This window comes from Catharus ustulatus, chromosome 2 (genome assembly GCF_009819885.2).
Source record: "Catharus ustulatus isolate bCatUst1 chromosome 2, bCatUst1.pri.v2, whole genome shotgun sequence".
Taxonomy (NCBI): domain Eukaryota; kingdom Metazoa; phylum Chordata; class Aves; order Passeriformes; family Turdidae; genus Catharus; species Catharus ustulatus.
The window spans coordinates 90,657,541-90,677,414 of record NC_046222.1 but is presented as its reverse complement, the minus strand read 5'-3'; the positions used below and the strand labels follow the sequence as shown (position 1 = coordinate 90,677,414).

The following is a 19,874-nucleotide window of genomic DNA, read 5'->3' as shown; positions in this document are numbered from 1 at the left end:
TTAAGGCCCTCAGAATAAAATGTGGGATTCCAGTTTCATGGTTTCTGAACATTTCATGGTTTTCTGTTACTAATTTCACACCCATGCCAAAATAGCTTTTAATTTTTTCTTTCCATAGTCATGTTTTGCCTTTTAGTCCAAACAACTTCACACAGGTTTGTTTTACAAGACTGGAACCATATCTGGCTGTACTGTATTCATCATGATAGTATCCAGAGACTGCCTGATTGTTGTTGTGTCACACCTTCATAGTCCTAACTCTCTAAGCAAATGAAGAATTAAAGTCGACTTTGATTTTTACTCCTAACGTTTTCTGATTGAAATACTTCGCTATTTATTTCATTCCATGAAGGGCACAGTAACCACTGCTCTGCAACTGTTCTCAGGTACTTTCTATCATGGTGGTGCAAAACCACACAGCCATCGGATAGTGTCTTTTCCTACCTTCTCCTTTGCTTTACTTCATTCCTTTTGACATTTCATTCTTTTTGTGCCTAGTGCTACAGCTTGGTGCACACCTATTCTGCTTCTACCTGCAGCTAGTTTTGTGATACTCTGTTAGAGCTGATATATAAACAGCAGCCTGAACTGATACACGTATCTGATGTGTAAGCATCACCCTGAAGCCCAGGCAGCGCTGATGCCCTGGGATTCACCAATGGAATCCCATTGTGATTCCAATGAACGATTTAGCTGAATGTTAACCTGATCTTGCTGCTGTTGGTACCACAGCAAGTTTTGTTCTGTACATATGCCCTGCTCTGACTCATGCAAAAATGAGTTAGTGAAAAAGGCCTATCTGGAAAATACATCCTTGCTTTAAGAAGCACACACTGCAGCAGCCTGAAGTATTGCTAACGCCGACTGCAGTATGATCCCAGAGCAGTTAGATCCCAGTTCCATTGTAGGTGACCCTCGAGGAATGCTGCTCTGTGGAGAAAGGGGAGCTAATCTTCTCTATCCCTTCTTTCAGCTGGAGTTTCAGCTCACCATTTTTTCCTTAGGCAACTGAGTGTTTTAGTGTGCTTTTGGAACACTAAAGGGTAGGTGAGATCCTTTCTCCATCTCTCTGGGAAGGCTGAGAACACACCCTGCTTCAAGAACTGCACCGAGGATTTGCATGTTTGCCTCTACATGCCATTCACCCATCTATTTACCTCCTGCCTCTGTACTCAGAAAAGCTTTTTGAAGAGCCTGCCAAGATTTCTGCCAGTTGGCATCATAAATGAATTTCACCACAGCCGAAGGCCTGACAAGCATTGCTGGACAGACACAGCAGGAAATTAAGGTACTTTTCATGTATAGATATGTTTGTAAATACTTATTTTAAGCCTTCTAGCATGAACAGCTTTCAGATGCAGCAGAAGCGTGGCACACGCTTTCCCCGCCTGTCCCTGCCCGCAGGCTCCTCCTGGAGCAATGCCCCGTCAATCCAGAGCGCGGCTCCGCGCTTCGGGCAGCGCCACCTCACCAGAGCCACCTCTCCTCCTCTTCCTCATCCCTCCCGCCCCTTCTTCACCTTCCTCAAACCTGCGGCCACTTGAGGCGGGCGGGGCAGCTCCGCCCCGCCTGGCTGCGGGGCCCCGGGCGGGCTGGGGTGCGCACGGCTGCCCGAGGAGCGGCATGGACACGGGATCGTTCCTCGCAGTGAGTGAAGGGCTTGGAAAGAGGAGAGGGAGGGAGGGAGGGAGGGATGCGGCTCCTGGGGCCAGCGCGGAGCCCTGCTCCCCAAAGCCCCGATGGGCTGGCGGCCCCTCCTCGCCGGGGCTGCTCGGCTACTGCTCCTCACAGGGTTTCCTATAATTCCCGTGAGGGCTTTTTTAGCTTCTGGGTCGGCTGCAGCGTGTGTTTTACTGATGTCATAATGAATCGCTCTTTAATTACATCTCCCTCCCGGAACTGCGTTGGCCGCGGTTTGGCCGTGTCCCAGCGGGGCTGTGCCAGCCAGCCGCGCTCCGGCGGCGCAGCCCGGACCAGGGACAGCCAGCCCGAGGGACAGCCAGCTCGAGGTGTCCTGGGGCTGGAGGATGGCGATCTATAGCGCCTTTACACGTCTACATGTTTTATTGCTTGTTAGTGTCCCGGTAAAGTCCTCAAAATGTAATTGATGCCGAGCACCCAAGGCAGGTCAGACAGCTGCTGTGAGCAAGGGGAGGGAGGGTGGGTGGGATGATCCTGACTGGTAGCCAAGTGCCCACCAGAGTCTCTCTATCACTGTCCTGCTCAGCAAGGGGAGAGAAAAATGTAATGAAAGGCTCACAGGCCAAGATAAGGACAGGGAGAGATCGCTCATCAGATACAATCACAGACAAAGCAGACTCGACTTGGGGAAAATATTGAATTAATTACCAACGAAATCAGAGCAAGGTAATGAGAAACAACCAGCAAATCTTAGAACACCTACCCTGCACCCCTCCAGAGTGCAACTTCACTTCTGATGTCCTCTACCTCCCTTACCTGCGGTGGCACTGGGGAATGTGGAATGGGAGCTGAGGTCAGTTCATAAAGTGTTGTCTCTGCTAATCCTTCCTTCTCAGGGGAAGGACCCCTCACACTCTTCTGCTTCAGCACAGGGTCCCTCCTATGGGAGGCAGTCCTCCACAAATTTCTCCAATATCAGTCCTTCCCAAGAGCTGCAGTTCTTTCCGGTGTGGCTCCTTTGCATGGGGTCACAATTCCTGCCAGCAAATCTGCTCCAGTGAGCTCCTCTCTTCATGAAACCATAGGTCCTTCAAGGACCCTGCTCCCACATGGGGTTCCCATGGGGTCACAGCTGCTTTGGGCATTCACCAGTTCTAGTGTGGGACCCTCCACAGACTGCAGGTGGAGGACTCTGCTCCAGAATGGATCTTCATGGGCTACAGGGGCACAGCTGCCTCACCATGGGCTGCAGTTGAATCTCTGCTCCAGTGCCCGGAGCACCTCTTCCCCCTCATTCTACACTGGCCCTGGTGTCTGCAGAGTTGTCTCTCTCATATTCTTACTCCTCTTTTCCTGGCTGCTGTTGCATAGCAACTTTTTCCCCCTTCTTGAATCTGTTACCCTGTTGTTGATGGGCTCAGCCTTGGCCAGCATCAGGCCTGCCTTGGAGCCAGCTGGCATTGGCTGTGTTCTACATGGGGAAAGTTTCTGGTGGCTTCTCACAGAAATCAGTTCTGTAGACTCTCCCACTACCAAAATCTTGCCATGCAAACCCAACACAGTAGTTTATCACACACTATGTGTAGGATGGACTTACCTGTCTGGAAAAGGGGAATAAATAAATAAACAGTTCTCATTTGTGAAGTTTAGAATTTAATCACGAGGGGCAGCAGCTAATGGTTGCAGTTTCATTTCTCCGGGCAAGCCTTGGTTTCTCCCTAAAGGTTACCCCTAAAACACAAGGCAGCAGCTGAGTTTAGAGGTGTCAGTGGGAACATCTAGGGCTTTGCATTGCATGGGGGAGCAGGAAAAAACTTGATCCAGTCACTTTTGTACAGGACTTGATCAGCAGATGGCCATGGTGCAGCTCTTGCCATGCACCACCAGTGGCCACCATCCCCAGTCTCAGGGTACTGTAGAAGAAGAAGAGGAAGAGAATGACATGTGCAACTCTCACATGTCTTGGTTTGCAGGACTGCAGTGAGTGTGTCTTGGTCTTGCTGTTTCTGCTCTCTACTGGCTTTCCTCAGGCCCAGCAGGACACCCTTTGTGAAGTGTCCTGGTCCTGCAGAGGTAATGATGGCATTTTGTGCCAGGCTGAGAACCTCCTGCCCGTGGGCTTTGGCTGGGCACTGCCAAGGGGTCTCTTGTACAGCTCAACAAAGGCAATTGCAGGGGTTGATGCCTCTTCAGGGACTTCCTTAGTATGTGCTATCCTAACTCTGTGGTGCACTGGAGAAAGGGACCAGCATGGCAGAAACCCAGCTTTTTTCTGTCAGCAGTGAGGCTGTGCCTGCTTTAGCCCAAGCAAGGTGGTGAGAGCACACGGCAGGAGGACAGAGTGGCAGCAGGCAAACCTGCACCCTTGGATGCATTCTGGGGGTGCTATTGGTACAAAGGAGCCTGTACCAGGACTGCCTGGCAGGACTTAAGGGTCTTGCTATGAGTCCCTAGGGTGATGAGTGCCTGTTCTGGGGGACTGTGGGTGGCTTTGGGGAATTGGAGAGCTCTGGAAAGGGAGCTACAAATCTCCCCCCTTCAAAACAGGAAAAACAATGCCTATAGTCAGGTTTCTAGTCTGCATACAGGACCTGCGTATGCTGGAGTGTTGCAGCCTCACAGCTCCTGTCAGCTTCAGAGCTGAAGAAGAACAGAGACCATCCAGTCTTTACTGAACAGCAATGCTGTTTTAAGCACCTGCAGTCCCTGTCCACACTGATGCTGCTTGGTTCAGAGACTAGAGCAGAGCAGCTGGGGGTGACCAGTGGTGTGCAGTCTGATGAAAAGTGAAACAGCCAAAGGTGACAAAATTAACTGCAGACATCTCTTGTCTGAACAAGCGTCTGTGGAGGACAAAAGCTCATCTTATTAAACTGCAGAGGCAGAGGATGGGTGAGTTGATCTGCCTGAGAGTTGCATATTTTTCCAAGAATAAGAATAACTAATGCAGCATATAGAGACCATTTGTTTCTTTCAGCTCAAAGATGCACTGAAGGTACAGCAAGGCAGGCTAGGCAGGTAATGCTTTGTGCATTGGCCAGTATAAAAGCAGATTGTATCTTTTTGTGTGGTATGGACATAAAAGTCAGGAATGCAATTCCTAAAGTTGCCTTTCAGTTGACCCTATGGGACTGTCAAAGGAAAAAATAATCTATTGCACCCTGTTTAAGGAAATATTCTTCATATAAGCCCACTGTGGCTTATATATAATAAAAATCGAACCACCTCCTAGGAGAAACAATCTTGAATGAATGTGCTAAGATGCATCAAAAGGAACCAGTGAGGGTGTTTGCAGAGTACAAAACCTCAAAAGTACATATCTGACTGTGATTGCTGTAGCAGATAAGAAGGAATAGTTTACATTGGCAGCTTTTAAAAAAAGTATTAAAAAGGAAGCTGTGATATTAGTGATGGTAATCACTGTGCCATGATCTAACACTAGCTGTGACAAAACAAAGCCTTGAAAACAGTGAAAAGAGGGAAGGCTCTAATCCCAGAACCACAACCTGAACTAGGAACATTCTAGGAAAAAAGCCTTCAAAACACGGAGAGCTTATTTTGTGTTCTGCACAATCCAGGAGATCATAAATGTAAAATGAAAGGGATAACTCTAGCAGGCCCTGGTGATGCCATGATTGGCATTCCTGCATGACCACTGCAAATGGTGCAGATCACAGAGAAGAGCACTTCCAGAGTAGTTTCAGGGAAGTCAGAGCAAACTGAAATACTTATGATAATGGATTTGTAGGGGTGATAAAAAAATTTTTGGTGTTCTCCAAAGCAGGAATAAGGAGAGGAAAGTTTTCCTCTTTGACCCCAGATGCTGGCATGACCTGCAAATCCAGTGTCCTCACATCTTTGTAAAGATGTACATTCATAGATGTTCTCCTGTGGCACCTGATTTGATCCTTCAACGTAAGTGTTCTCTAGGGATCTGAGGGTAGTAGACATAGCCCCCATCCAGCCCTGCCATCAGTCCCCTTGCTGTGCTCCTGGGACTGCAAAGGGTGAAGGAATGGACACAGTTTCACTCTGGAGAAAGGTACTCCTTGTGATTTCACAATAGCCAATAGAACAGTAATTTCTCCATACCAATGGAACTGCGTATATTTGTCTTGGCTTGGTTTTTTCTTTCACTTGGTCACTTTGCAAGCCTGAAGCTGGAACCCACCCTTTGACCTTGTGCTGGGAGACAGTGTTATCAAAAGCAGCATATGTTGTGGCTGACATGCTCTTGACATTTTGCTGCAACCACCTGAGAGAAGGGTTGGCATATTTTAATATCTATAAATCCATCCTAGACAGGTGCAATGTCATTAATTCAACCACAGTATATGGAATGGTTTATTGTTTTTCTTTTCTTTTTCCCTCTCAGAACACCCTATGAAGTCCCAGAGCACATACCAATGGAAGGCCCTTTGCAAACCTTCGTTCATGTGTGCCATGAAAATGGTCAATGGATGTCACAGTTGCCAGAGAAACTCTGGGATATTCCCCTCTATAACTTAGCTCTCCCAGGTAAAGATTAACTTTTGTTCTCCACTGTTTTGTTAGCTTGCCATTTAAGCATTGGAATATCCTGTTTGTCCCATTTCAGGATGGCTATGTTTATTATTTGGGTCAGTGTGTGGGGGAGGGTTTGTGTGATGTTATGTGAATAATGTTGGTCTGTAATGTTTTGGGTTTCTTACACGGGTGGGTTAACAAAGGAATTTTTTATTGTTTCTTAGAAATGAAAAGAAAGAGGCACCTTGCATCATCTTGCCAGATACTATTATTAATCTATGGATTGACTTATTTGGGCAATGATAAAATTTTCCTAATTAATTCTTATTACTTCCTATATAATAAAATGTTTCCAGGAGGGGAGAATTAATATTTTACCTTATTATTTATTTCTTTGTACAGTCCAAAAGAGGTTGTGAAATTGCAGAGAAAGGAGAATTGAGACTTGTAATTAACATGTTTTTTATTAATGTAGACTGTTATTTTTCTACATGACCTTATAAAAACTGGATTTATCATGTTATGCATAAATGCATTTAAATGATACCTATGTATTATTAACTTTTGTTGGTCATATTATTGCTTCTTTCTCCTGCCTTTATTTCCACCCCCTACCTCATTCTGTCCCAAAAATCTATGGTATAATGTGATTTCACTGATACATGGGGAGGAATCAGCTCATGGGTGATTTCCTTTGGCTCCACATCAAAAACAGTAATAAAGAAAAGTCTCACCCACATTTTCTCTCACACCTGTAGATGTGACAGGTAGTTTGGAGGAAAGCAGCACAGCACGTAGATGAATGCTTTATGTAGGCCACTGGATCACAGATTAATTTTAGGAAAGACATGTATTTAGAGATAGTGTGAAATCTTGTCTCCAGTTGAGTAGAGCCCTTGGGAGACCCAAGGATTGTAGTGTATTGGCTTTTTCCTGCCCATTGTGAACTGATGGAGTGTGGAGTTCCAATTAAAATTGAAACCCAGAAACTTATTTCATGGAGGCTACTTAGATAATGTCATTTGAATTAATGTTAACTTCAAAACAAGCACATCTCTATTTAGGATGTACTAAGCCTATAAAAAGTCTATAAAGCCTATGTAAGAGGACTGGGGCAGGTGGTATTAAAAAAACCCCTCTAGATTTCTTATTTAACCATCAAGAGAGGAAAAAAGAAAATAGATATCTGTCTTTTGACTGAAGAAAGAAGGTAATAGTCTTCTCTTTCTCTCTTTTTATTCCTATTGCAAAAACCATTCAATAGTCAGTAGCACACTCAGTGGGATTTTGTTTTGCTGGAAAAGGAGCTGTGTTGTTTCTGTAAGACTTTCACCTGTTTCTTGGCCATCACAGAAAGTAGAGAACCTGCTGATGTGTTTGTTTGCCTTCCGGGCTCCCCTCCTAAGGGTGACCTTGTTATTCTTGCAAATGTTTGTTGTTCTTGTGAATATGCCTGCAGGGAGAACAGGCATGAAGAACAGCTGAAGGCAAGTCCATTTCAGCAAACATTAGAGGACTTTTACAAAGCATTGCTGGCTATTAGCTTGGAATATTTTGGTGTCTGTCCAGCTGACCTACAAAGCAGATCTAGCCCAAGTCAGAACACAAACAGATCAAGACCAACCAGGTCAAGACAGCTCTGGCAGGTTTCCAGAGGGAGGAAACCCAGTTTGGAAGTGGAAGTTTATCTCATAGAAGGCATGCAAGAAACATGACAGAGTGGATTCTGAAAGCATGATGAGGAGACAGCGGCAAATCTCATTAATTAGTGTTGTGCTTGCGCCAGATTCAGCACAGTGCTGCTGGGGAGGTGTGGTTTCAAGGTCTGGAGCTGCTTGGCTTGGTGCTACCTCACTATCTTTGCATCATATATGTTGTGTCATGGATGTACCCATCTTCCTTTCATTACTGTAACTCATGACATCACAAAAGACTCGTGAGTAAAAGATTACTATGTGTTTGCTGGTTGGCATCCATGGATGCAACACCCATCAATGAAATCCTGCTCATCTCTTTCAGACTTGGATTTGGTCCAAAGGTATTTAATAGTTTGACTCTTGCATTTTCTAACACACAATTCTTTTATTGCATGCCCTCTATATTGATCTTCCATCTGCAGTGAGTGTGGTTTGGGTGTTTAAAGCAGTAAAATAGATCAAAAAAGGCTTTTAGAAGGTGAAAAAAATGGAGTGAGACATCAAACTATTATTGACAGTTCCAAAGAATTTTTATTTCCAAACCAATCCTTTTTACTTTGTTAACTAGAAATATTACCACTGGCACCAGTAAGACTGACAATTCAAGAAAGCAGTTCCTAGCACCAGTCAACTATTTGTTGGACAGAAGACTTAAACCCCAAAATGATAAGATACTTTGCAGATACTCTGTTAAGATCCAAGCAACTTCATTAGTTGTTAGCTTTTCTTATTGATGCTTTATAAAACTGGAAGAAATAATAGAACAGGAAAGCTAGCAAAATCACTGGTTCCCTGTCCTGATGAAATTGTGAGTTGCAATAGTTTCATCTAAATGTGATGCAAGAGATGTGTCAGATTTATTAAGACTTGAAGGAAATAAAATATTTGGGCAGACTGTTCTTGGCTCTGATGCCTGCATAATTCCCTGTGCTGGAAAGAGTCAGGTAATTTTTGAAGTCCATCAAATGAGGATCTTGTTTATCTTTCACTAATAAACTTAGACTTGGATTTGCCTCAGAAACCTTCAATCACCTTGTTTGTTGTTTTTGTAGGGGAGGTGGGGGTTTAGTTCAGGAGGACATTTTTAGCAGCTATAAGTGTTTAAAGTGCCAACTGAAGTGTTAGTCCAGTCAAAGATGTAAGAACATGAATTTCTGATTTCAGTCATATTTTCCCATGCAGAGATGAGAGTCTTGCACAATGAAATCCTGCATTTGGATAAACCTGAAAGCAGGACAAATTCTAGATAAATTCAGCCTTCAGCTATTTATTCCCTGGAAAAAAATGTTTTCACATAAAGATAATTATTTTGAGGGAAGACACCATTTGAAACTGTTTTATTGTGGTTTGGGGCAAACAACAATAATGTGTAGTTTAGATGGGGGGCTGCTTTATTGAAAAGTGTCAATGCCTTCCCCTCACAGGGATTTCAAGCTACGCTTATTAAAGTTAGGTGAACAACTTCTGTAGACAATTCCACCTTTTTGCCATAACTACAGAGAGTCTCAGACAATATAGATTGTGTGGCTTGCAAATGTGATGGCCTATCAGGTGTGCACATGAAATGTAGCCAAGGAATGTAGTCTTGAGTGGTTAAGAAAAGAGATTTTCTGTACATTTATTTTTTGTATTCTACAGGGAGTCACGACACTATGACCTACTGTTTGGATAAAAGCTCTGCTGTTAGTGGCAATGAGTCCAAGCTGGTGAAGTTTTTAAGCAAATGTCTACCCTGCATTGTGCAGCCCATTATCATGAAGTGGTCTGTAACACAGGTAACCATTGTCTGATGTTCTCTTCTTGCCTTGGAAAAGTTGAAGCTTGTGCTGCAGGACTGAGAGTGTACAATGACAAGACAGCCTGCTGCCCAGAAATCTGTGCTCTCATGAGATTCCATGCTTGGGTGTTGTGGTTTAACTGCAGCCATCAACTCAGCCCTGTACTGCTGCTTCTCGCTGCCCCTGGGTGAGATAGGGGAGGGAACTGAAGGCTGAAAGCTGGAGAACTTGTGGGTTGAGATACAGACTGTTTAATAGGTAAAGCAAAAGCCACATGGGCAAGCAGAGCAAAATAAGGAATTAATTCACCACTTCCTATGGACATGCGGGTGTACAGTCATCTCCAAGAAAGCCAGGCTCCATCATGTGTAATGGTGTCTTAGCATGACAAACACCATCACTCTGAACCTTCCCCCTCTTCTTCCCCCAGCTTTATATGCTGAGCATGACTCCTTATGATGTGGGATATCCCTGTGGTTGGTTGGGGTCAGGTGTCCTGGCTGTGTCCCCTCCCAGCTCCTTGTGCACCCCCAGCCTCCTCGCTGGTGGGGTGGGGTGAGAGGCTGAAAAGGCCCTGACTGTGTGAGCACTTCTCAGCAGCAGCAAAAACATCCCTGTGTAATCAATGCTGTTTTTGACACAAATCCAAACCACAGTTCCATTCCAGCTAATATGAAGAAAACCACCCTTTCCTATCTAAATTCAGCACTTTGCAGCATGAGATAGCAGCCATACATATCTGATCATCTTTTCTGGGGAAAAAGCATGCAGGTGAGGCAGGGATGATACTTAAAGTTGTTGCTTAAACCTGACCACTTAGTACTAGAAACCCTTTTCCACATGTTTATTGTGGTGGTAAATAACACTTAATATTAATGTAATTGACAGAAGTTTTATTTCTCTTGCACTTTGTTCAGAAGGTACTTACTTGTAACTTTTGCTATCACTGTTGTGTGAGATGTCAACTGTGTTCTCCACCTGTAGTGGGTATTTCACCAGCAGCATAAACAGAAGAATCTCTTGTTGAAGGGATTTTTTTTTTCCTATAAAGATTAAGAGAGTGAAGATGTGGTCCATCATGTAAGGTTTAGTTAACTTTTTAAAATGTGCAAATATTAAACTAGTAGTTATTTCTTTGTTCCTCACAAATGTATTTTAAAGACAAATTTGGGGATCATGATTTTTGAAGATTCTTCCAAAGAACAGACTTTCCTGACATCAGAGGTACCAACATTCTTTCTGGTTTAATTTTTATTGAAGGAGTAGTTCATTATTAAGGAATTAAAACTGAATAATTGGTAAGTGGCATTGAGCATGCCAAGGTTTCTTTTGTTGTGTTTGAGCAGCTCCGGCAAGCTGGAATCTTAGACACTACCAGGTACCAAATATGAACCAGCAATGGTGAACTGATGTTGAAGGGTGCTTGCTTAGCACAGAGCCTTGTTTATCTAGAGCTGCTTTTTTTGAGGGGGATTTCAGCCAATGAAAGATTTAGAAACCTCTTAGTTTGTGGGTTTCTGGCTGGCAAAGTGACCCTGTTGTTGGCAAACAGTCTCTTAACAAGATTATAGTAATTTTCTGGTGCAAACCCAGTGTGACAAGCAGGAAGTGGCCCAGTGCTGATAGGGAAGAGGCAAAGCTACAATCCTGCCCCTCCTTAGCTCTGCCTGCTCCAGTTATCTGTGTGGGGAGATGACTCCACCCATTGGTATCCAGAACAGGCACCACAGAGTCCTCCTGATGGTAGGAGCCACAAGTTCCTGGATGGCCCAGTGCCTGGGAGTTGTCTGCTTGAGCCCCAGCCTCTGTGGCTGTCAGTCTGGAGCCCCAAATGTTTCCTGTGTAATGGCAATGTAACTTCCAGTCATGCCCTGGATGCCTGGTGTGAGATTAAAGCACTGAGCAGCATTGCTCCTCAGGGCTTCCTTTCAAATTTTGCCCTTTAGGGGGGCAATATTCACACTACCTAATTCAGTATCCAAACCCAGGCAATTAATTAGAAAGTCTAATTTGTCTCATTTTTCTGTGTAGTCAACAGATAAGAAATGAATTCATCTGAAGGGCAGCTCAGAGCAGCTATTTCCTTTGGTGCTTTTTCTGGCCACAAAGGCTGTAAATGACCTACAGCCATGTACACTCCTGTCTCCAACATACTCCAAGCAAAGGGATCATCCCTTCCACTGCTTTAGCCTGGTGAGGACCAAGCAGGCACAGCAGGAGTTGTTGGCTGGAGCCACTGCCCCCTCTGGACCCTGGGGCACACAGGGCTGGTCTGTCCCAACCTGGCCCCTCAGGGGATGCTAAATTTATGTCCAAAGAATCAGGAAGTTAGGGGGTTAAACTAGGCAAGGTGAGCATCCTGCCATGTATCTTAAGCTGTGCCTCAGTGCTAAAGCTACAAATTGGGATGTTCAAGAACAATGCCTTGTACTGATTTAGCTTTCGTTGAATCCTTTCTGACTTAGATCAGTACCATGTGTGGTTTCTGAAGCCTAAATTTTTATCCCTAGCAGGTTGAACTGAAACGAATTAGTGTTTAAATTTAATTAAGCTGTTTCTATTTTCTTAAGCTAAGAGAGTCCTGATATAAGGAAAAGACATATAATTTTTTTGCCTCAGAAACAGCTTTATCACCAGTTCTATTCAACCCTCAAATCCAGTGGAAGTGCTCCGAGGGAAGTGGATCTAGAGGAGTGCCTCTGTTTTGTAGGACTTCTACAGGTTAATTCAAGCTTTGCAAGAATCTTTATCTTGAAAAAGAGCAATAGCCAGTAGATTTTTCTATTTTTGTTTTTCCTTCTGTTGAGGATATGTGAGGTCCACAGAGACAACCACAGTAAAGTCTTTGATCTAATAAATTAAATACGGCACTTCTAAGGTGCTGATCCTGCAATTGTTTTTTAAACGAATAGTTGTGTGAAGAGCAATCATGTATTTATGCACAGGTTAATTGATCTTTAACTTTCAGAACACAAAAAGGGCAACTGTCTGAAACTAATCTAATCTGTACTTGCAGTTTATGCTGCAGGGAAATTGGAATCCCTCTTGTCAGAGAGCAAAATGCTTCCAATTTGGTGCCATATAGGGACATTTTAAAGATGAAAAATCTGTAAAATGCCACAGGACTAACTTTGTACCCCTCTTTTAGCTTTCTAAACTAAAGAAACAAATCTCTTTCAAGCTCTCAGGACCTTTGTCTTCTGTTTCACCTTTCAGGTCCTGACTGTGACAGAGCAACTTGAAGCTGGAGTTAGATATCTGGATTTCAGGATTGCCCACAAGGCTAATGATCCATCTACGAATTTGTACTTTGTGCATATGGTTTACACAACTGTTACCGTGCAGGTATTTTCCTTACCTTTGGCTATAAACCCAGTGCCATTTCTTTCATTTAAGGGACATCATAATCCAAAAATGCTGGCCCAAGGTCTTCTGAGTAGGTTATTTGTTTTTCTTTTGTGAGGACTTCAAACTAGAGAAAATCAGCAGGGCTGGAAGTTAGTTTCAGCAGCGGCATGTGATACTGGAGCATCAATCTTTTTCTCATCCTCAAACTCTTCGTGCCTGCTCTCCACTATCTCTCCCCTACCACATGCCCAGTGTTCTGGGGTTTATCATGTGTTATCTCAGGATGATACGCAGGGCATTCCTGTTTCCCTGGTAAGGAGAGAAGTTATTAAAGGGAAGAAGGCATTAAAGCCCTATATAATTACAGAAACACTTCTGGGTCTTTTTTGGTTTGTTTGTTTTTTTGAGAAAACAGTTTTTCATTATTGTGATTGTGAGTCTACTCCACTATCACTGCTCTGTTGATTGTATGTTCTTTCCCCTGCATAGCACAGATAACTTTCTAAGCTGCCATACTTCTTTCTTGTAGGATATTCTGTGGGAAATTCTGAGGTGGTTAGAAACTCATCCTCAGGAAGTTGTTATCATAGCCTGCAGAAATTTTGATGGATTAACCAAGAGACTTCATAATCATCTTGTTGCCTGTATAAAAGAGATTTTCCAGTGTAAACTGTGTCCTAGATATGTAAGTATGAGACCCTTTTTTTCTCATTTTTAAAAGAATGATACATCACAGTGAGAGCTTGGATTCCAAATTTTTAGATATATTCTACTTTCACTGTGTTTTTAACCTCAGAAAGGTACCATTTGCTGCATCAGAGATAGGTCATTACCTAATAGAACTGAGGAGATCAAGCAAACCTGCATTCCACAGTGTGGAGGAGGGAATTAAAATTTGACTGTATGTCTGTTGAATTATAGAGACAACTGTCATCCATTGTCCTGTCTGAGTTTTCTTGGAAAGGAAAGGGAAAAGAAGAGAGAAATGAAAAGAGAGGAAAATAAAGGAAAATGAAAGAAAAAAGAAAGGAAAAGAGAAGCTATGCACCTTACATATTTATAGAATTCAAATAATCTATTTTCTACCTTTTCACAGCAATAATCATAAATTATTTTTTTCTATTTAAAATAGTTTAGGTTGGAAGTGACCTCTGGAGGTCCAACACCACCATGCAGAGCAGGTTCAAAGTTACGTTGGGCTGTGTCCTGTTCATTCTTGGTTATCTCCAAGGATGGAGATTTCGCAGCCTTTCTCTGCAAAATTTCACCACTCTCGCGGTAACTGTGTTTTCTTTCTTTGTCTGATCAGAATCTCTACTGTGTCTGCTGCCTTCCATCCTTTGCTGTGCATATCTCAGGAGTCTTCTCTACAAGTACCCGTTAGGTATTTGCAGACAGCAGTAAGACCTGTCCAATCTTCATTTTTTCATGCTGGGCAGACTGCTGAGCTCCCTCAGCCTGTCCCTGTGTGTCATGCTCCAACCTCTGCTCCAGCCTCTGCTTGCTCTGGTTGTGTGCTGCTGGATTCACTCCAGCTCATTTGCTAATACAGCCCAGTTCACAACTGACCTTTGCCAGGTGGGCACACTGCTGGTTCATGTGCAGCTTGATGTCTTTGAGAATCTTCAGGTCCTTTCCTTGCCAGCTTCCACCAGTCTGTCCTGGTGTGTGGGGTCAGTCTGTTCAGGACTTTGCATTTGCTTTTGTTGAGCTTCATAAGGTTTCCATCAACTTCTTGAGGTCCTTCTTAATAACATCTCTGCCCTCAATGCATTTCTGGTGGCATTGACTTGGAACTGACCTCCTAACCACTCTTACAGTTACCCAAACCTCCAGAAAAGCCTTAATTTAAATAATCAGAAAATATTTGATTACTAGATTTTAGAAGTTGAGACTTTTAGCTCCCTCTGTTTTTTACAAGGTGTGGGAGCTTTTAGTGGTTAAACAATTAACATTTCAAAGATGCTTAGGAACAGAGGGTTTTCCCTGGAGATGAGAGTGGTACAGGAGAATGATGACCCTGTTCATGATTCAAATTCAGCCTTTGAAGCTGGTGTATCAGTAACGTGTGAGTATTACCATTTCAAAGCATTTTGTACAGCAGAGTTAAAATAGAACAATTCTCAGCAAAACTAGGGGATTCTGAATATTCAGGCCTCAGCTGAATAACTGAAGATGTGAGTGACACTGTTTTATTGCTTCCCCAAATAACTCGAGTGTGTAAGTTGTGGATGAGCAGAGGTACTGGAGAAGGTGGTCAGATTTGCTTTCAGACACACGGCCAGCTCTTAAAAAAGAGCAGTTAGTAACTGCAGAAGGGGCAAGTTGCTGATGACGATTTGTTGAATGAGGGTATTGAAAGAATGGTCTGAGATCACTGCACTGAAGAAGGAGCATTTCTGAGCTATGTCCAGGAGGACAGAGGAAAAGAACTGGAGAAAAGACAAACCAAGTACTTCCCTCGAGTAGGAAAACTTTATATCTATGGGGTCTGTGACCAGCACAATGGATCTCACCACTTTTGCTAGTGGTACCATTGCAGATTAGGCACCTCTTGGATTTTTCAGGATCACAGATTCATATTTGCCATCAAATATCAAGTGCTTGTTGTCTTATTCTAAAATTAACCACTACCTACTATCTTTTAAGACCACATCTCTGTTGTACAGAATTAAGTGTCAAAGTGTTAATGAAGCAGCTGCTCAGGCAAGGTCTATATGTAGTACTGGCACAGGCCACAGCGTGACAATATTACACTGCATTTGCAATTTTAATTGTATTAACTATTCAAGGTGTCTTCCTTTGATCTGGATTACTAGGGTTTAAAAATCCCTTGTTAGACTTTCATTTCTGCTTTGTTTGCAAAATAAGCACCTGTGTTCAAATGCACATCTCTGGTAGTTGGTTGTTTTGGCTTTTGTTGCTCATCTTTGTTTGTTTAAGAGGTTCCAGCTTTAGAAAGGCAGCTGGGATAAAGCAAAGGCTTCAGTCAACCACAAAGTTTTGTGGTTTAAGTAGTTTGTACCTTAATTTTGAAATATTTTCTGACCTAATGGGAGCTTGCATTCTCTCTTTTGTGGATGAACTGAGAGGGATTCATTCAACCCTCAGCTTTCTTCAAATATGTACATTATTAATTTTCAAGTGCCTTGGCTTTTGTTTAAATGAATAAGCTAATAGGAACATCAAAAAGCCACAAGTTTCTTTTTCAGAAGCAGCAAACGTAGTTTTAAACTACAACATTCTTAGAAAAAACAGTGCCCATTAAATATGTTTGTTTCGCAAATAAAACTAGGCAGAGGGCCTCAGTTCTCTCCAATGGTAACTTCTGAGGCTGGAAAATGTAATTTCATATTGAGACACTTAACTTTAACAGCTATTTTAGCCCATCTATCTGATAGAGAAAATGTCTGACTTGGGTCTTCCTCTCTCTCAATTAAAAATTAAAAACTTTCCACTTAGAGAAATGAGAATTAATGTAGCTCTTGGTGATTCACATTTAGTCATTCCAAGCTTTAAGCAGTTCAGTTTTCTTTGATGGTTACTGTGCCAAATTTGTGTCAATGTGCAGAATCTGCCAAAATGATTCCTGCTTCTCTCTGTCTGCATTCTTGCAGCAGATGGTCTGTGTGTTCCTCCCCTAAGGAACTTGGAGCAGTGGCTTGTGCGTGAAGGCTGACACAGGGATGATTTCCTATTTCACAGGTGTAAGACCTTGAGTTATGCACATGATCATAGTTGAATTCTCTGAGGAAAGGAGGAATTTGCTGAAGCTTCCAGGGTTCTATTGCCCTGCAGCTTGTAAACCACTCCATCACCTACTGGGCTGCTCATTTAAAAGCTTTATCTGAACTGAATCTGTGCCAAAGTGATGTCACACATAAATATTTGCTGTGTTGCTGACTTCAACCTGGTGTGCTTTCTTTTAGGTGGTGCCAACACTGCGGACCATGTGGCACCTCGGCCATCAGGTTATAGTCTCGTACGAAGAGGAGGTGCAACTGGAGAAGCACTGTGAGCTGTGGCCCCCCATCCCGTACTGGTGGGGAAACAAAACGTCCACTCGCGCTCTTATCCGGTATTTGGAGCGCATGAAGCGGATGGGCCGCCCAGGTAGGCACAGGGAGTTTGCTCAGAGGAGAGAAGGGGCACTTACAGCAATGAAAAACAAGCAGGAAGTTGGGCAGTTGTTGCCTTGTGGGGTATAACCACCCTGTGTGTGCTGTGAGCTGCTGAGTGCTCTGCCTGCCCCGGGTGAGTGTGACGTTGTCCTTGCTGGTGTGGACACTGTCAGTGTGCGCACACAGACTACAGAGATTGTGGCAGCCACCTGGCTCGTGTGACCCACAGAGAGGGAGCCCCTGGTGCAGACCAGCTGCCTGGCACAGCTGTGCCCACCTCGTGGCTGCTTCCTCAGCCCAGTGCTTGTTGCTTTAGGCAGCACAGATGGTGAGAGAAGTGCATTCCACTAGCCTTGGTGTGAAAGGAAGCCCCTACAAGGTTTGTCTCAGAGGAGCCCTTGCCCCTCTCTACAGCTATTTGAAAGAAGGTTGTGGCAAGGTGGAAATTGGCCTCTTCTCCAAGGCAACCAGCAAGAGGAAATGGCCTCAGGCTCTGCCAGGGGATGTTGAGGTTGGAAATCAAGAAGAGTTTCTTCACTGGAAGGGTGTTAAGCATTGGAATGGGCTGCTCAGGGAGATGGTGGAGTCACTACCCCTGGAGGTGTTCAAGAAACAGCTGGATGTGGCACTTAGTGCCATGGTTTAGTTGTTGTGGTGTTTGATCAAATGTTGGACTCGATGATCTTGGAGGCCTTTTCCAAACATAATGATTCTGTGTTACAAGAGCAGTATGAGAAGGGTGTAGCCGCACACTAAACAGCAGTGTAGTGTAATCTGACAGAGGCTCATTCAGAACCTCTGACACAGCTTTTGAAGTGAATGCACGGGGTGGTGATGGGGGAGCCGCTCAGAAATGCACTCCCCCAGCCGAAGGCAAACACTCGCGTGGGTGCACCCTGTGTTCCCATCCACTGCGAGGGAAGGCTAAGCATTTGCATGCAACCCTCACAGAAACAAACATAATTTACAAAGGAGGACTAGTCAGTGGAGAACCTTTAGACTGCAATGCATAACTGGACAAAGTTAGCTAAACTGGAATGTTTGTATAACCAAGCATGGCTGAGGAATTGTTTACTACAGCATGGTGTTGCAACAAGGGGAAACAGTTGCAAGGACATGAAACAATATAGTTAAGAGTGTGAAGTCAGTATTTTAATGATCCTCACTGGAATGAGATATGAAGATAATGCAATACTGAGAAGTTTCTCTTCTCCTCAAAAGAATATTTCATGTGTCACTTTCTGATTTTTGTTTCAGGAAAATTCTTTGTGGCAGGGATTAACCTTACTGAAAATTTAAGGTATATTCTCGTACACCCCTTTGGATCATTGAAGAAAATGACACTCCAGAGTCTTCCATTCTTGAAAATCTGGATAAAGCAGCAGTATCCAGGACCAAAAAAAAAATGTATTAACATCATTGCTGGAGACTTTATAGGAAACAATGATTTTGTCAAAGATGTGATAGAACTTAACACAAAAATTAACCCTCCATTGCATTGTCAAAGTGAACTGGAACAAATAGCACTTGACTCTTAGCTTCTTAAGCCATGAAAAGTTGAAAAGGCTTTGTCTGCATTTATTGTACCCTGGTGTAAACATCCTGAATCCCATAAAGGTCCAATTAATTAAAACCAGGAATGCCTTCAAGGATCAGTAGGAAAAAGTCTCTCAGCATCATCAGGGTTTTGAGACCTTTGGACAGAAAAGAGAGAAGGTGTACCTTGCTGTAGTCGCTAGAGAACTATGGTATAGGTGTAATTCTTTTGGAGGTGCTTTCATGCTGTAGCAGCTGGCAATACTGAAAGTCCCAAGAACTCAATCTTATTTTTCACGGGACTAAGAAGGAGAGAAAATGTCAGTAGTTGCATGATCTAAAGATTTTATCTTTCTTATGATTGTAAGAATATTCTGCATTACTTGCAACCCAAATTTTTACTCTTTTATATCAGTTTGAAACTGACTTGTCTGTTTTCATAGTTTCTGTTAAACAAACAGTTAAAAAATATTTTTGATTTATCAGAGGTACTGCACTGACAGTCCAATTTGAAATGATTTTATGTATACACCACTGTGGTGAGTTGTAAGGAGCTACCTTACAAACAGGGTAGCCCCAAAATTATTTGGAATTTTTAAAAGGTAATTGAATTTGCACTTAGTCATGCCAGTTCTGCTGGGATAGAGATACCAAAATGAGGCCCTTACACAGTTTGGCGGGGGCAGTTAAATATTTTACTAGGTGTTGCCTAAGTATGCCTTACACTGAAAACGAACAAGGAAACAAGTTCCTGATCTTAACTTAAACTGCCCTAGAAACATAGATTCTTGGCTTCTATCATGGTCATTTAGGGTTTCACACCTGGTCTTTTATTAAGCTATTTTAGTAGGTCTGTAATTATTTTTCCTTTCACTAAGTAGTTTTTGCGTATGTCAAAACTAAGAGGTTTATGCATTTCCCATAACATACTAATTCTGTTTTTCTAAATTAACTGTGTAATAACAAATCATCATGAAGGCAAGAGGAATGTCAAGCATCAGGACTAAAACAAAACCAATTATTGTGTAAAGTTCACTATGCAACTTCTTCCATATACCTCACTTTTTAGATGCACTTTATATGCAAAAGCTAAATTCAGATGTCTGCTAATGTTTGCAGAAGTTTTTCTGCCTATCTTTTGTGCCCTCTTTTGTACCCTTGTCATTTAATAAAACTTGATCTCTCTCTGTAATATGGAGTGAAATAGTTTGGTTTCTCTTTTCTGTGATACTGTTTTATTGGTTCTA

General features: G+C 43.0%; 1 protein-coding gene across 2 annotated transcripts; it reads left to right on the top strand.

The window, feature by feature from the left end:
- The first annotated feature begins 1,489 nt into the window (after positions 1-1,489).
- On the top strand, positions 1,490-19,831 carry PLCXD1 (phosphatidylinositol specific phospholipase C X domain containing 1). Of its 2 annotated transcripts, XM_033051945.2 has the most exons (7): positions 1,490-1,647; positions 6,017-6,159; positions 9,483-9,619; positions 12,839-12,967; positions 13,500-13,655; positions 16,900-17,083; positions 18,349-19,831. In XM_033051945.2, exons 2-7 carry the CDS (start codon positions 6,048-6,050, stop codon positions 18,627-18,629), a joined length of 999 nt encoding a protein of 332 aa, XP_032907836.1. In that variant the 5' UTR covers positions 1,490-1,647; positions 6,017-6,047; the 3' UTR covers positions 18,630-19,831. The 2 variants fall into 2 exon arrangements, with proteins under 2 accessions (XP_032907836.1, XP_032907835.1); XM_033051944.1 differs by lacking the exon at positions 1,490-1,647 and having other exon boundaries at positions 5,976-6,159.
- The last annotated feature ends 43 nt before the right edge of the window (positions 19,832-19,874 follow it).